General features: G+C 35.7%; 1 protein-coding gene and 1 long non-coding RNA gene across 2 annotated transcripts; both read right to left on the bottom strand.

The window, feature by feature from the left end:
- Positions 1–3,605: 3,605 nt before the first annotated feature.
- LOC140166766 (uncharacterized) lies at positions 3,606–4,494 on the bottom strand. The gene is made up of 3 exons (XR_011860898.1): positions 4,418–4,494; positions 3,869–3,968; positions 3,606–3,745 (listed from the first exon to the last, which is right to left on the bottom strand). It is a non-coding gene; the product is annotated as an uncharacterized lncRNA (long non-coding RNA).
- A 796-nt stretch (positions 4,495–5,290) lies between these two features.
- On the bottom strand, positions 5,291–13,477 carry LOC140162503 (fibroblast growth factor receptor 4-like). Its single transcript, XM_072185746.1, has 7 exons — positions 13,374–13,477; positions 12,563–12,767; positions 12,277–12,387; positions 8,626–8,777; positions 8,052–8,162; positions 7,219–7,292; positions 5,291–5,390 (listed from the first exon to the last, which is right to left on the bottom strand). The coding sequence occupies exons 2-7, from the start codon at positions 12,711–12,713 to the stop codon at positions 5,291–5,293; spliced, it is 699 nt and encodes a 232-aa protein (XP_072041847.1). The 5' UTR covers positions 12,714–12,767; positions 13,374–13,477.
- Between the last annotated feature and the right edge of the window lie 492 nt (positions 13,478–13,969).

The following is a 13,969-nucleotide window of genomic DNA, read 5'->3' as shown; positions in this document are numbered from 1 at the left end:
TTGGGAATTCTTTTCTTTATATCAACTTGAGTTTATGATGGGCTCTTTAATTAAGCTAAAAAGGTTAGTTTGATTAAGAAATAGTATTATGGTCATTGTTAGTGATTACCTGCATTTGGGGGCCATTTTGGACGCCATCTTGGAAAAACCCACTTGGGACCAGTTTATATTTTTGGGAACATCCTGATTATGTTTTGGGGACATCTCAGGAACCTAAAAAAGTTGGTTTGGTTTAGTCCTGGGGGGATGCACAGGACGTGCCTCTAGCTCCCCGAGTAATACTGATCATGCACAAATCGTAAAAACATAGAATAGAAACTGTGTGACAGGCTCTGTGGAATCTCATATCGTTTGTTTAGCCTGAGAAAATCGCCATGCGTAGCTGTTGAAAAACGAGAGGATTCATCGTACGCGTACTATCACGGCAATTTTTGACACGAAGATATAGCATGATGACGCTGTGTGGCTATGAATATAGGTGCGACAGGATTACTTACGGGATTATCTCAAGGATATAATTATGTTCTCCCTCCTTTTCTTACATCTCTGGTTTTACACACATGTGGTCCAATTTATAGCGTAACACGTCATTGCTTTCAGTCACAATGGTTAATTGTGTAAGAAAAGAGACCGTTTTAAAAGTAGCACCTACACCTGAGTCCATAAGGCTGAGTTCACATAGAAGTATACGGTATACGGTATTCGCTATACGAAATACGCTCATTCGATCAGGCTGAGTTCATATAGGGTATACTATGTGAACTCAGCCTGATCAAATGAGCGTATTCATATAGCGAATAACAATATGTCAGTTGACCCATTTTCTTCGTCTTATAAAATGCTTGTAACTTTACTTCTTGAGGTCACATTGCATTCAATGAGGTGTCATAATGTGCAGAATTAGATAGTGCATCTATTAAAAAAATGAATTTACCCACATATGGTTTAGGTTTTTAAAATTAGGACGGTATACTCTGCACTAAAATCGAACACGCACGATTCCCACTATACTATACTATACTATACGGCAGGTATATACACTCTTAAAAATCCCTAGTCACTTTTGACTAGAAACTAGTCAAATTTGACTAGATTGCGGGGTGCAATAGGATCTTACTAGACTCTAGTCATTTTGACTAGGATAATCTAGTCGACAGGAACGACTAGGGAGTCTTGTCAAAACATGACCAGAATATCTAGTCATTTTTGTTTCACTTTTGACTAGAAACTAGTCAAATTTGACTAGATTGCGGGGTGCAATTCGCCACTTGCACGGTTCCGCCATTATGCACTATGTGCGGGGAGAGCCTCGAACTGGCAGCATACATGAATGGGAATTGAACCAGTCATATAACATTCTGTGTAAGGTTACATAATTCTTCCTTTCATGTATGCTGCCAGTTCGAGGCTCTCCCCGCATATAGTGCATAATGGCGGAACCGTGCAAGTGGCGAATAGGATCTTACTAGATTCTAGTCATTTTAAATTCTAGTCATGTTAATTTGGGGAAATGCATCATCTCGTGTCCGCTTCACGCTAAGAGAGGAACACTACGCCTCAACACTGCTGTGAAAATAGCCATCAAGTGTATTTGATAGCATGGTGACACGTACTACAGAAATTATCTATAAAATTACGGTCCTAAAAGAGGATGGCAGAAAATTATAATGTATTTGCTTGAAAATATAAAATCCATGGTGTTAAATAGCGTTTGCCCTGTGTTCTTCATCCGTGGTTTTGTTTCCTATTATTTCAACTGAGTATAATATTTAGGATTTAGAGAAGGTCCTCCAAACACTAGCACTCATCACAATAATCATTTGTGACAAAATTGTTACCCAATTTGTTACCGAAATTGGTGTGAAAATAAATAAATAATAAATAAATAAATTTCGGATTTGTATAGCGCCTTTTTCCAGCTAGATCTTGAAGGATTCAAAGCGCTGTAATTTCGCTGCCATGGTGAATCATCACAATCAGATCACATCATCTAGGCCAGTTGCAGCCGAACCTCAGGCGCAGACCTATCGGCACTTAGATTGTAACATCACACCAAATTCTGCATCCTCGACTTGGAATTGACTAGAATTTCTTAACTAGAATTTATGACCAGGCGTAAATGACTAGATATGCGTTGACCAGGCATAAATGACTAGATCAGCGTTGAAATGATAAGAAAATCTCCTCAAAATGACCAGAATCTCGTCAAATTATTTTGACTAGGATTTCTAGTCGAAAAAACGACTAGGTATTTTTAAGAGTGTACGGCCTTTTCGAATAGCTCTTATGTGACCCGGTACTATGAAATTACCTTGCTCGATTTAGGTTATAGGCCTACGCGTGCACCTGCAAAACGTGCATCGTATACCCGAATAGTATATATACTTCTATGCGATCGTAGCCTTATGTGACCCGGTACTATGAAATTGCCTTGCTCGATTTAAGCTATACGCGTGCAACTGCAAAACGTGCACCGTATACCCGAATACTTCTATGTGATCGCAGCCTTACAGTCATGTTTTCTTTAACAAACACATGAATATACCTGGCCTACTGTATTGTTTGAGAGCTGACTCCTATCATAGGCCTTCAAACACAAAGGCCTATGCTCCTATAAGGCTGCGTTCACATAGAAGTATACTATTCGGGTATACGGTGCACGTTTTGCAGGTTCACGCGTATAGCTCAAATCGAGCAAGGCAATTTCATAGTACCGGGTCACATAAGGCTACGATCGCATAGAAGTATACTATTCAGGTATACGATGCACGTTTTGCAGGTGGACGCGTATAGCTTAAATCGAGCAAGGTAATTTCATAGTACCGGGTCACATAAGAGCTATTCGAACAGGCCGTATACCTGCGTTTAGTATAGTATAGTGGGAATCGCGCGTGTTCGATTTTAGTGCAGCGTATACCGTCCAAATTTTAAAAACCTAAACCATATGTGGGTAAATTCATTTTTTTAATAGATGCACTATCTAATTCTGCACATTATGACACCTCATTGAATGCAATGTGACCTCAAGAAGTAAAGTTACAAGCATTTGATAAGACGAAGAAAATGGGTAAACTGACATACTCGCTGTTCGCTATACGAAATACGCTCATTCGATCAGGCTGAGTTCACATAGAATACTCCTATAATGAACTCAGCCTGATCGAATGAGCGTATTTCGTATAGCGAATACCGTATACCGTATACTTCTATGTGAACTCAGCCTAATGGACTCAGATGCAACTTTTAACACGGTTTAAAACGGTCTCCTTTTTTTAACATTATAATGAACCCTTGTGACTGAACGCAATGACATGTGACGCTATAATTTGGTCCATATGTGTAAAACAAATACGGGTACCCATACCTTTTTACACGTTTGCATTCTGTCAAATATTTTTCGATTTATTTTTAAAAGTATTTAGGGGGGAACTTATAAGTTGTGGACCCTATATCTTTATACCAGTTGGGTCACTCCCGTGTCACAGGAAGCACTCCAGTGGGGGGCTGTGCCCCGATGCTGTACTGTCATGTGCAGCCGCTCAGACATGTATTTTAGCTTAACCGTAGTTCCTGCATATTAAAATGTTGTCATCTGTTGCTGTTCGTAAGAACCGTGCGAAGTTGATCTTCTTTATTGTTGTCAATGTTCTTTATAGTCTTCAAATTCACCAGAGTTAACGAGGTCATATTCTTCCATATTTACGGAACCGTAAAGCACCTCTTCTGACATGAAGTTGTGGTAAAACTGCAAAATGTTTTAAAAAAAAGGTAAATATTAAGGCAGAAGGATTTGAATATTTTGTACCAACCATATGATAATGCTGTGATTCCTCATTTTAAAATATATCTATATGTCTATATAACTGACCTGTTTTCGGTCTTTTATTGTTGCCAATGTGGATGCGAGATGCTCAAAAGATGGACGATTATCTGGCACAGTCGACCAACACTGCAGCATCACATCATAGCTGTAAAACCAAATAATAAAACTACTACCGTCATCATCATCAGCAGCAGCATCATTATCATCATCATCACCATCACCATCAACATCATCTTAATATCGTCATCTTCATCCTTCATCTCTATCTCTATCTTCATTTTCATCTCAATCCTTTATTTTATTTTTATCTTCATATTCATCTTTATCTATAATATCTTCATCTTCATTATTTATCTTTATCTTCAACCTTATCTTTATCTTCGTCTTCTTCATCTTCTTCTTTATCTTTATCTTCATATTCATCTTTATCTTCATCTTAATATCGTCATCGTCATCAACTTTAACTTTAACTTTAACTTTAACTTTAACTTTAACTTTAACTTTAACTTTAACTTTAACTTTAACTTATATTTGAACTTTATCTTCATCATCCAGCCTTAGATAATCTAATATGTTGTTTTGAGATAACCTTACATGCTGTCATGCCAATGCCTCTGTTTTGGAAGACGCTTTCTAACTGCTAGGTATCGCTTTGTTTCTTTCAAACTCATATCAACGTACGGTGTATTCCCTAAAGTTTGAAAAGGAAAATAGTAATAATAAAACAATTATGACAATGATGATGATGATGATGATGATGATGATGATGATGATGATGATGATGATGATGATGATAGCGTTACAATTTACTGAATAATTTTAGAGTTCGCTGATGTGCTCTTATATAGCATGATCGATGTTTGATTTTATCGGTAATGACGTTTGTTATCATACCATCATGACACCCCGGGGGGGGGGCACTTCCATGACAGATATGCATCATGTGCCTCGGGATAGACCCCCTTTTTCAAACCGGCTTGTACCCAATGACCCCCTTTTTTGTGTTATGGTCCTACCTATTACCCAATGACCCCAAAATTCATGTACTCAATGACCCCATTTTTCTATTTCCTGCTATACCCATTGACCCCCTTTTAATTCCCAAATGTAGGTGGTATTTGTGTTCTCCTCCAGAAATAATGAGATTTTTCACATTTCCAGGTGGCCAAGTTGTTTTTACGCAGTTTGGCACTTATTTATGTGTACTTAATGATACTCTTTTAGCAATCCTGTACTCAATGACTCCCATTTTACTTTTTGTTACTCCAATGACCATCCTTTTTTCAAAGTTTCATACCGAATGACCCCATTTTTTTCAGGTTGTGTACTGAATGACCCCATATTTTTGTAATTGTACATTTGACCTGAATGCCCCCTACTTTTAACATGGCCGAGGCACATCCCTGCCATTTCAGATAGGGAGTGCCCCCCCCCCCGGCATGACACATGACACTGTACAGACAATCTTTAAAACCCGGCTTTAAAAACAATTATTTTATCAAGAAACTGTTTCAAAGTTGACGTACCTGGTGAAAGAAGTTCCCATAAAACAATGCCGAACGACCACCTATAAAAATGATGATGACAATATTTATCATTCTTGCGTAACTTTTATTCAAAGGAACACATAAAAATATACAAGTCTACCCAGCAAACACAAAACGTTTTCGACATCATTCGCAAAAGGTCATAAAAGGTTGTCAGAAAACGTTTAAATGTCGGGTTATATAAAGGGTATATTAAGAGTATAAAACGTTTTCATAACCTTAAAAAACATTTTTTGTTAATCTTCTGCTCAGCAAACAAAAATGTTTTACAGAAAACGTTTAAATGTCGGGTTATATAAAGGGTATAAAAACGTTTTAATAACATTCCAAAAACATTCTTGAAAACTTGAAACAAAACATTCGAAACAGAATGTTATTTTGGGGTTGAAAAAATATTTTGCGAAAAATGTTTGCCCAAAATATTTGCAATAACGTTTTTAAAACGTTTTCATGACCTTTATATAACCCGACATTTAAATGTTATTAAAAGGTTTTGCAAAAAACATTTTAAGAACATTTCTGTGTTTGATGGGTTCAAATATTTTAACATAATGTTATTTAAGTATTGACAAAATATTTAGCAAAAATGTGTTCAAAAATAGTTTACAATAACATTTTTTGAAAACATTTAAAAAATATTGTTGTAGTGTGTTTTCATACAAAACGTTTTAAAACGTTATCATGACCTTTATATAACCCGACATTTTAATGTTATAAAAACGTTTTTACCTAAACCAAAAGCCAAAATATAACTTATTTAAAACGTTTTTAAAACGTTTTTGTGTTTGCTGGGTAGATAAGGGTGGGACGAGGGTGGAACGGAAGACATATAAGCACACACACAACATCAGAATGCGCGACTGCAGATCGGTCGGATAACGCTTTTTCAATGGGAAATGAACTTTGCTGCTTGGATGATGTCACGATGAGGTTAGCATTTATTCCGTATTGGAAAGCGTGTTCCGACGGATCTGCACTCGACCGGCCTCACATACAATACATTTAAGGCTTAACATAACATAAATATCTAAAAACGGCCGAACAATGGTGAAAGAACAATATGCAAAATATCTCTAAATGTTTTAAAGGAGGTCGGGTTATTACACAGTTTCAAATTTATACGATGGATATTGTCTGGCGTACTGTATAATCCCATTGAACCTATCGGACAAACTTCGTAACCAGAATTTTCAATATCTGCGACCAATGGGGATATTTATTGTACTCGCGAACATGAGCATGAATTTAAATGGGACAGTGAGCGAATTGATTATCAATTTCTTAAGTTTTGTCCAAAATAAATAAATGTCGGGAATAAGGTTGGTAACAGAACATTCTAAAGGAAAAGATGGGAGGTTGACAGTTGTCCTGGTTACCAATTTCGGACAGTTTTTGGAGGATTGCCATCAATAATAAACCCAAATTTAGTGGTTTTGATAATATAATTGGCTATTTTATAATTGAAAATTTGTTTTTTTTTTGTCTCCAGGTAATCCGATTTAATGATAATAATATATAACAAGATCTAATATAATATAGTTTAATTGATGAAACAGTAAGGCCTACCAATACATCAAGATAAAAAGACAAAAAAATTAAATATGAAGTAGGGTCATGCATATTGCACACGTATTGCGTAGGCCAATCATACCCACGCGTCATTACTCATGTTTAACCAGGCTACGGTAAGTTTACACTGCCTTCAAGTTTGTTGCTGCTGTGTACATGGAGCTCGTACAATAGCGTGGTAGCATGAGTACGGCAGCCCATGCAGTAGGCCTATGCACAGCTGACATGATCAGATCGAGTTCGTAAAAATGTAAATATAAATATTATAGTCCTACTCACACATCACCCTGTATAGTGTATATGCCATCACACAATGATTCAAATGACTTGGATCTCCAATTTGTCAGTTCAGGCTGTCAAATAATAAATAATATAGAAAAACAAGCCGTTTGAAATTGTATATAATTATGCTCTCTTTGTTAAGGGAACTGGAATGAGCGTTTTGAGCGTTTCGACAGCATTTTTTGTGGGACATGAAAGCACATCAGACCTATCGAATTGCATTCTGAATACGAAGAATGTCTTTCTGATATCAAATAATTTTCATTTTATGAAATTCACGATATAATACAAATTTTATGACATTTTGGAGATATAACAGTCCTCGAAGTCAATTTTATAAATTTAATGATATAGTCTTAAAGTGTATGTAGCTGGGAGGAATAGCCGACGATCAATTGAAAATTTTGACTTTTTATATTGAAGATATGGATTTTTACCCAAAAAGACCTATTTTTTTGGTGTTTTGGGAACAAAATCCATATCTTCAATACGAAAGGTCAAAATTTTGAATTGATCGTCGGCTTTTCATCCCACCTACATACACTTTAGGTAGAAATCATCAGATTTGTAAAGTTTACTTCGAGTACTGTTAAATATCAAAAATATCAATTTTTAATGATTTGCCATAAAATGTGTATTACATTGCGAATTTCAAAAATCAAAATTATTTGATATCAGAAAACCATTCTTCGTATTCAGAATGCAATTCGATATGTCTGATGTGCTCTAATGTCCCACATAATAACATTGTCCAAACGTTCATACCCCAGCCCTTAATTTCATATATCATTTTGAAGTTAATCCACTCCTGTATGCACATCTGTACTTACGATTTTCAGCGGGTTCTTTCCGGCTAATGTTGCATAACCGAAACCACAAATCTTAATTACATTCGAAGAACTTATCAAAATATTCTCTGTTCCAAGGTCACGATGTACGAACTAAAATAAATAAATAAATAAATAAATAAATAAATAAATAAATAAATAAATAAATAAATAAATAAATAAATAAATAAATAAATCGATCGATCGATCGATCGATCGATCGATCATCAATCAATCAATCAATCAATCAATCAATCAATCAATCAATCAATCAATCAATCAATCAATCAATCAATCAATCTCAATCAATCAATCAATCAATCAATCAATCAATCAATCTAGATCTCCTACAATTGATATATCATAATAGTGATATTTTGAAACATAAAGTTGTCGTATTTTAAACTTGGCCAATACAGAAATCCTTGAATATATTGCTGCATCAAGAACGCCTTCCGTATAGGCTACCATGCCTATCTTTTGCTTGAGTCTGATCCCATCAGGACATAAGTGTGTCTCCACGAAACAGATTATCATACTACCGGCTCATTGGTCTCAATTAAACAAACTTGTTTACCTTACGATCTGCAATGTATTCCATTCCATGTGCAATCGAAATAGCCATACCCAAAAGCAGCTCATTTGCGTTATCAAGTTTACTGCTATTTTCACGTAAGTAATTATTCAAAGATCCTGCAGGACAACATTCCAAGACTTCGTGGAAATCACCTGCGGAACAACATGAACAACAACAAGGACATTATATAAGAACATACACAAGGAGAACACCTTTGTTTCAGATAGACATTTTGTTGTGAAATGAATATACGATAAAAACAATTCCACATAGCCCCCGAATGAAAAGTATTATCTTTGTAATCACTCAAAAAGCATTTTGTGTGAATTTTACATCTGAACTAAGTGCTATTCAATTTTAATGGGCCTTTTTATTTCACATATAAAGGCTATGGGGGTGACGATTAGAAATGGACGGCAATATTGAAAAAACCTCATTTCGGGTCATTTTAGTGACCGTAAAAAAGCACTTAGTTCGGATGTAAAATTCACACAAAATGCTACCCGAGTGGGTACAAACCACAGTGGTACAAACATAATTAAATACATTTCATTCGAGGTCTATAGCAAAAAACAAAACTGTCCTATACGTTAATGGTTATGGAACAAAGGTGGGAAGGGGAAATTGAAGAAGAATAAATGAACAACGGGAACAACGGGAAGAATACCAATAAGTGATTTACACATATAACTAAACCGACATGTCAGAAATACATTTCTTGCGCAAATACGCCAATTTATTGAACAATAATAAATAAAATGGTTTTAATAATATGAAAGACGAACAAGCTTGAATGTAAGAGTGTAATAATACGTTATAATGTAAATTGAGTTTTCAATAGATTCGCCATTGGACAAATAGCTATATAAAGCTGGCAGGATTCAAAACAAATTGATGATGGCATTTGGTATCTTTTGCTGATATATATTCATATTTATAACACATACGAGGGCTGGTCAATAAGTTCCCGCAACTATGGTGTATCTCCGCTCATGCATGACTTGGATGGCTGTTACTTACGCTAAATTCAAGTTTGTACTTTTGTCTTTCAAAACGAATATGTATTAGCGATGCTGAATGCTTGATTACGTAATGACATTAGCATAAACACAATAGCGTATGGGCACTGCCTGATTTATGGTGAAAAGTAGTCAAGAAAATCTCGCGCCAAATTGAGGTATTGTTACATAATTCCAAATATCTCGAGAATAAAAGTATAGAATCTGGCACGGTTTTTGCAGCTTTATGATAAGGATAATGAACTGAGTGCAATGCATTCGTCAAGATAATCGCACGCGCCGTGGAGTTATTGCATTTAGCTTGAGAGCCGATAGGCTCGAAAGCTAAATGCAATAACTCCATGGTAAGTGCAATTATCTTGACGAATGCATTACACGAGTACATTATCCGTCATACACTTTGAGTGTAGGCCTATTAAAACAATAGGCAATATTAATTGCTGCATTCATTATATTAGTTTTAATATTAGGGAAAATATCTTACATTTTAAAAACACCGTCAGGACATTGACCAGCTACGTAGCATTTAACTGGTAAAGAAAACCAATCCCTGTAATCAATGGTATCGATTGCGCCATACGTCATACTTAGGTAACTTATTCACGCATGGTTTAATTGACTTGACTTTATGTTGTGATCATTTAATATCGTGGTTTCGAACACAGAGAGCACTGAACCAGTTGGAAACGATCGATTTAGATGTCAGACTAGTACTACGGTGAATATCAACTGGACTTTATAGCTCTATAATTTGAACTACTTATATTAAAACACACGACATTGGGATTTAACAATTTGTTCAGTATTATCATAGGCCTTCAAACACATGTGTTTGAAGGCCTATGGTATTATAAAGCATGATCATGATATTATGCGCTAGTGTGTGTTTCCTGTGCCCGGCTATGTTATTTTAGATATAGGCCTACATGTATTTCATTTGTAAAATGCTGAATATTTTGCAATGGTGTCATCTTGTATAATTATGATCCACCTGTTTTTGGCCCTTTTAATTAATAGAAGCTCGATTATTCTCATTTGATGTTTGATTTATTTGAGGTCATTAATCATAATTTATGACAATGATATTTGCAAGGGTGCAACTCTACTAGTCTTATTACAAGACTGCCCTATCCCAACCCTAAACCCTAATCCTAAACTCCGTAAACGAGGACTGGACTCAAGTCTAGCGAGTTGCACCTTATTCGGTAATTGTACACTATTATAGAACACCGTTTGTAACTATACCATTTTAACACCACAGAATGTATATTCGTACTTTTTTGTTGGTATATATATCGAACAGACAATTATATAGTTATGTGATCTCTGTGTCTAAAGCACCACCTAACTCTACTTTATGGTTATGTGAAAGTAGTATTTCTAGTATTTGAGCGTGCACGTATTATCTAGAATCTATTGTTTAGCGTGCAGGTTTTAGATAATGCATTGTTTAGCGTGCAGGTTTATATAATTTGGGCTGTGAAGGGTAGTTCGCGAAAATAATGCACGGGAGAAGAATACATAACGATGAATAGAAACGGGCACTAGAAGTGTATAGACCGATAACATAGGCATGCTGCTGGACTCTTTTTTGACATATACCATTTTTATTAAAGAAAAGAAATCGTGTTGAATATCTCCAATTTTGAGTAGGCTTTATCACCCATTGTTCTTTACATAATAAGAGATAGAAAGATTAATCGATGACAAATTTTAACCAATGGTACCTGGTTTGATTGGGTATCTACTGATTATAAAAAAGGGAGGTCCCAGTGGTGAAACCATAAACATTTCTTTCTTAATGAACCATTAATTTCAAAAGGTCTTGTTTTTGTAATTAAAGTAGCACACCATAGAGAGGATCTGAATTGAATAAGAAATTTGAATTTCGAAAGGTGTGTCTAATTTTAGCATAAGACTTGGTATAGCAATTCACTCACACAGCTACTGTTCCGCAAACCTTGTATTAGTCATATTTTTAGCGCGTTTTTGATGAATTTTACTTTTTTCATACATTTTGGTACTTTCAATCATGCATACCATCAACGCATGCGCATATTTCTATTTTTGTTGCAACAAATTCTATTGTCCTGACTATGATCTCTAATACCATACCAATAACCATATTTGGTTTTGTTTTATTTTTGAGATAATTTGGATTCTTTCTCCTGCCGTGTGGGCTCTTTTTCGCGATTTTCACACCATTTTTGCTTGTTGTTATAGGCCTATTTTTGGTGAAGTTCAAAGACGGTCCCTTTCCTCATCTGTTGACGGATACATTTCTTCTTTCACAATTATCAATTGAATATACTCAGATTATCTCATACCAAAAATAAGGCTTGTAAACTGCTTTGGTCCTTACTTCTGCTTCTTTTTATTACACGTTCCTCAAAGCCAATTCAAATTTCTCGCCAATGTTGACAATTGGCAGTGTACATACAGCAATGACTTTATGCAAATGAGATTACGTAATTAAAGGTACTCTGATACTAATTGTTGTGCGTTTTGAAAGACAAAGGTATAAACTTTATTGATCGTAAGTAACAGTCATCTAAGTCATGCCTGAGCGGAGATAAATAATGGTTGCGGGATATTATTGACCAACCCTCGTACATAATTAAAGATATAATACCTTGATTTTCGCATGTACCCATCAGTTGTACAATGTTATAACATTCTCCAATTAATTTCAGTATTTCCGATTCATTCTGCAGTTTTCTCCTTGTATCAACATCAGCTGCAACTGAAGACAAGAACATAATTATATAAAGTAATGGTCAATGCAAATATGACATATAACAATAATTGAGTACAGTTTGTTGAAGATCTGTCTCGTTTTCTTTTTATCCTTTTCCTTTTTACAATACCATTAATCCCAATATTTCCCCCGATTCAAAGAGAGCAACGTTGATACCTACCACCACATGTTTTAACAACAACCGATGTCGTCTGGCCACGAAGGCTCGTGAATTTTCCTTTGCGTATTTGGTAATATCCTGTATGTTTGGTTATTTCTTTGCCGAATGTTAGTTGGTTCATGCTAATAGTCCAAGGAGATTCTGGGTGCATTTTATTGTCAGCAGGTTCTACACTCCCATATCTATTGGGTCTACATTGTGGTTCCTGCGAGATAGAAAGGAACATAATGAAGGTTGGTGCCAGAGAGACTTCCAAGTATTGTCCGACAATATCCGAGGCAGTGGGCTGCTTTTTGAACCACTACAGATCTTTAATCAATGTCATGGGGTTGAAATGATCAACTAGGGGCTAAACTGGAGAACAAATAAAAGCAAGGATAAATGGGGGAATGTTGGAGGCTTATTTGGAGGGGGTCAGAGGCATATTTGAGCTTGTTCGGGGGTTGACTCTCCACCCCTAATCGTCATTTCTGCCGTTTTTGGTCAAGTTTGGACATTTTTCCAAGTGACACAGGGCAAGTTTTTTCACATTATTATTTTTTCAGAATCTTGCATCCTATACCTTTGTACATATCATACTAGTTTATCAGCTATTTCACCACTTGGACAGCGTCTAGCCTCATTTGCCTACTCAACTAACATTCGGAAAACATAATAATGATATAAATGGAATCGATTGTTTTTTCGGACCTTGCACAAATTAATTGGACTCGCTGTAAGTTTTAAAATGCTGTGTTCGACTTCGTCAAAACTCATAGCTTCAGTGTTGCATAATTTGTGTTCTTGATTTATACTAACTATTCATACTCACTTCGCATGTGTTCACGTTCTGAGATACATGTCTTTTTACTCCAATCGCAATAACAATAAATATGAAAGCAACAGCAGCGATACTTAGTCCAAAAATGACAACAAGATTTATTCGGCTACCTGAAAAACAATGATCAGCAAAACTGGAATGAGAATAGAATAACACGGAATTTCGGTATCCAAGAAATGAAATAAACCAAACAAAAATATCAAGCCAAACAAAATATATATAACAAATCAGAACATACTATCATTTCTTGTGTCGACAGTTAATGTGGCGGGTGATCCCATTCCTAACCTCGTCCCCGCTGTCACCAAGATTTTGTATGAAGTGCCTTCTTCTAAGTGGTGAAGCGTGGCAGATGTGTCGTTGACATGGTTGATGTTCAGACTTCGTAATGGTGTATTGGAATGTTCAGCTGATTTCATCTGATAAGAAATCTGGCAATAATAGCGCAAGGATCGAAATAATTAACTAATTATAATAAATTATTCAGTTTAGTTCAAATGTTTTATAAATTCGTATGCAATAAATACTGTTTAAAATTTTGACGAAAATGGGTCAACCTTTGAACGGCGAGCCCACGAACAGTTTAA

This window comes from Amphiura filiformis, chromosome 1, assembly GCF_039555335.1.
Source record: "Amphiura filiformis chromosome 1, Afil_fr2py, whole genome shotgun sequence".
Classification (NCBI taxonomy): domain Eukaryota; kingdom Metazoa; phylum Echinodermata; class Ophiuroidea; order Amphilepidida; family Amphiuridae; genus Amphiura; species Amphiura filiformis.
The sequence above is the reverse complement of the archived record's forward strand: the minus strand, read 5'-3'. Positions and strand labels throughout refer to the sequence as shown.

What these genes read in the sequence shown, in the direction of transcription:
- LOC140162503 (XM_072185746.1), bottom strand. Translation starts at nt 12,713, where the DNA reads ATGCACCCAGAATCTCCTTGGACTATTAGCATGAACCAACTAACATTC. An exon ending in GGGTACATGCGAAAATCAAG is followed by an intron (nt 8,778 to 12,276) that starts GTATTATATCTT and finishes GTTGTTCCGCAG; the next exon opens with GTGATTTCCACGAAGTCTTG. An exon ending in AATACATTGCAGATCGTAAG is followed by an intron (nt 8,163 to 8,625) that starts GTAAACAAGTTT and finishes TATTTATTTTAG; the next exon opens with TTCGTACATCGTGACCTTGG.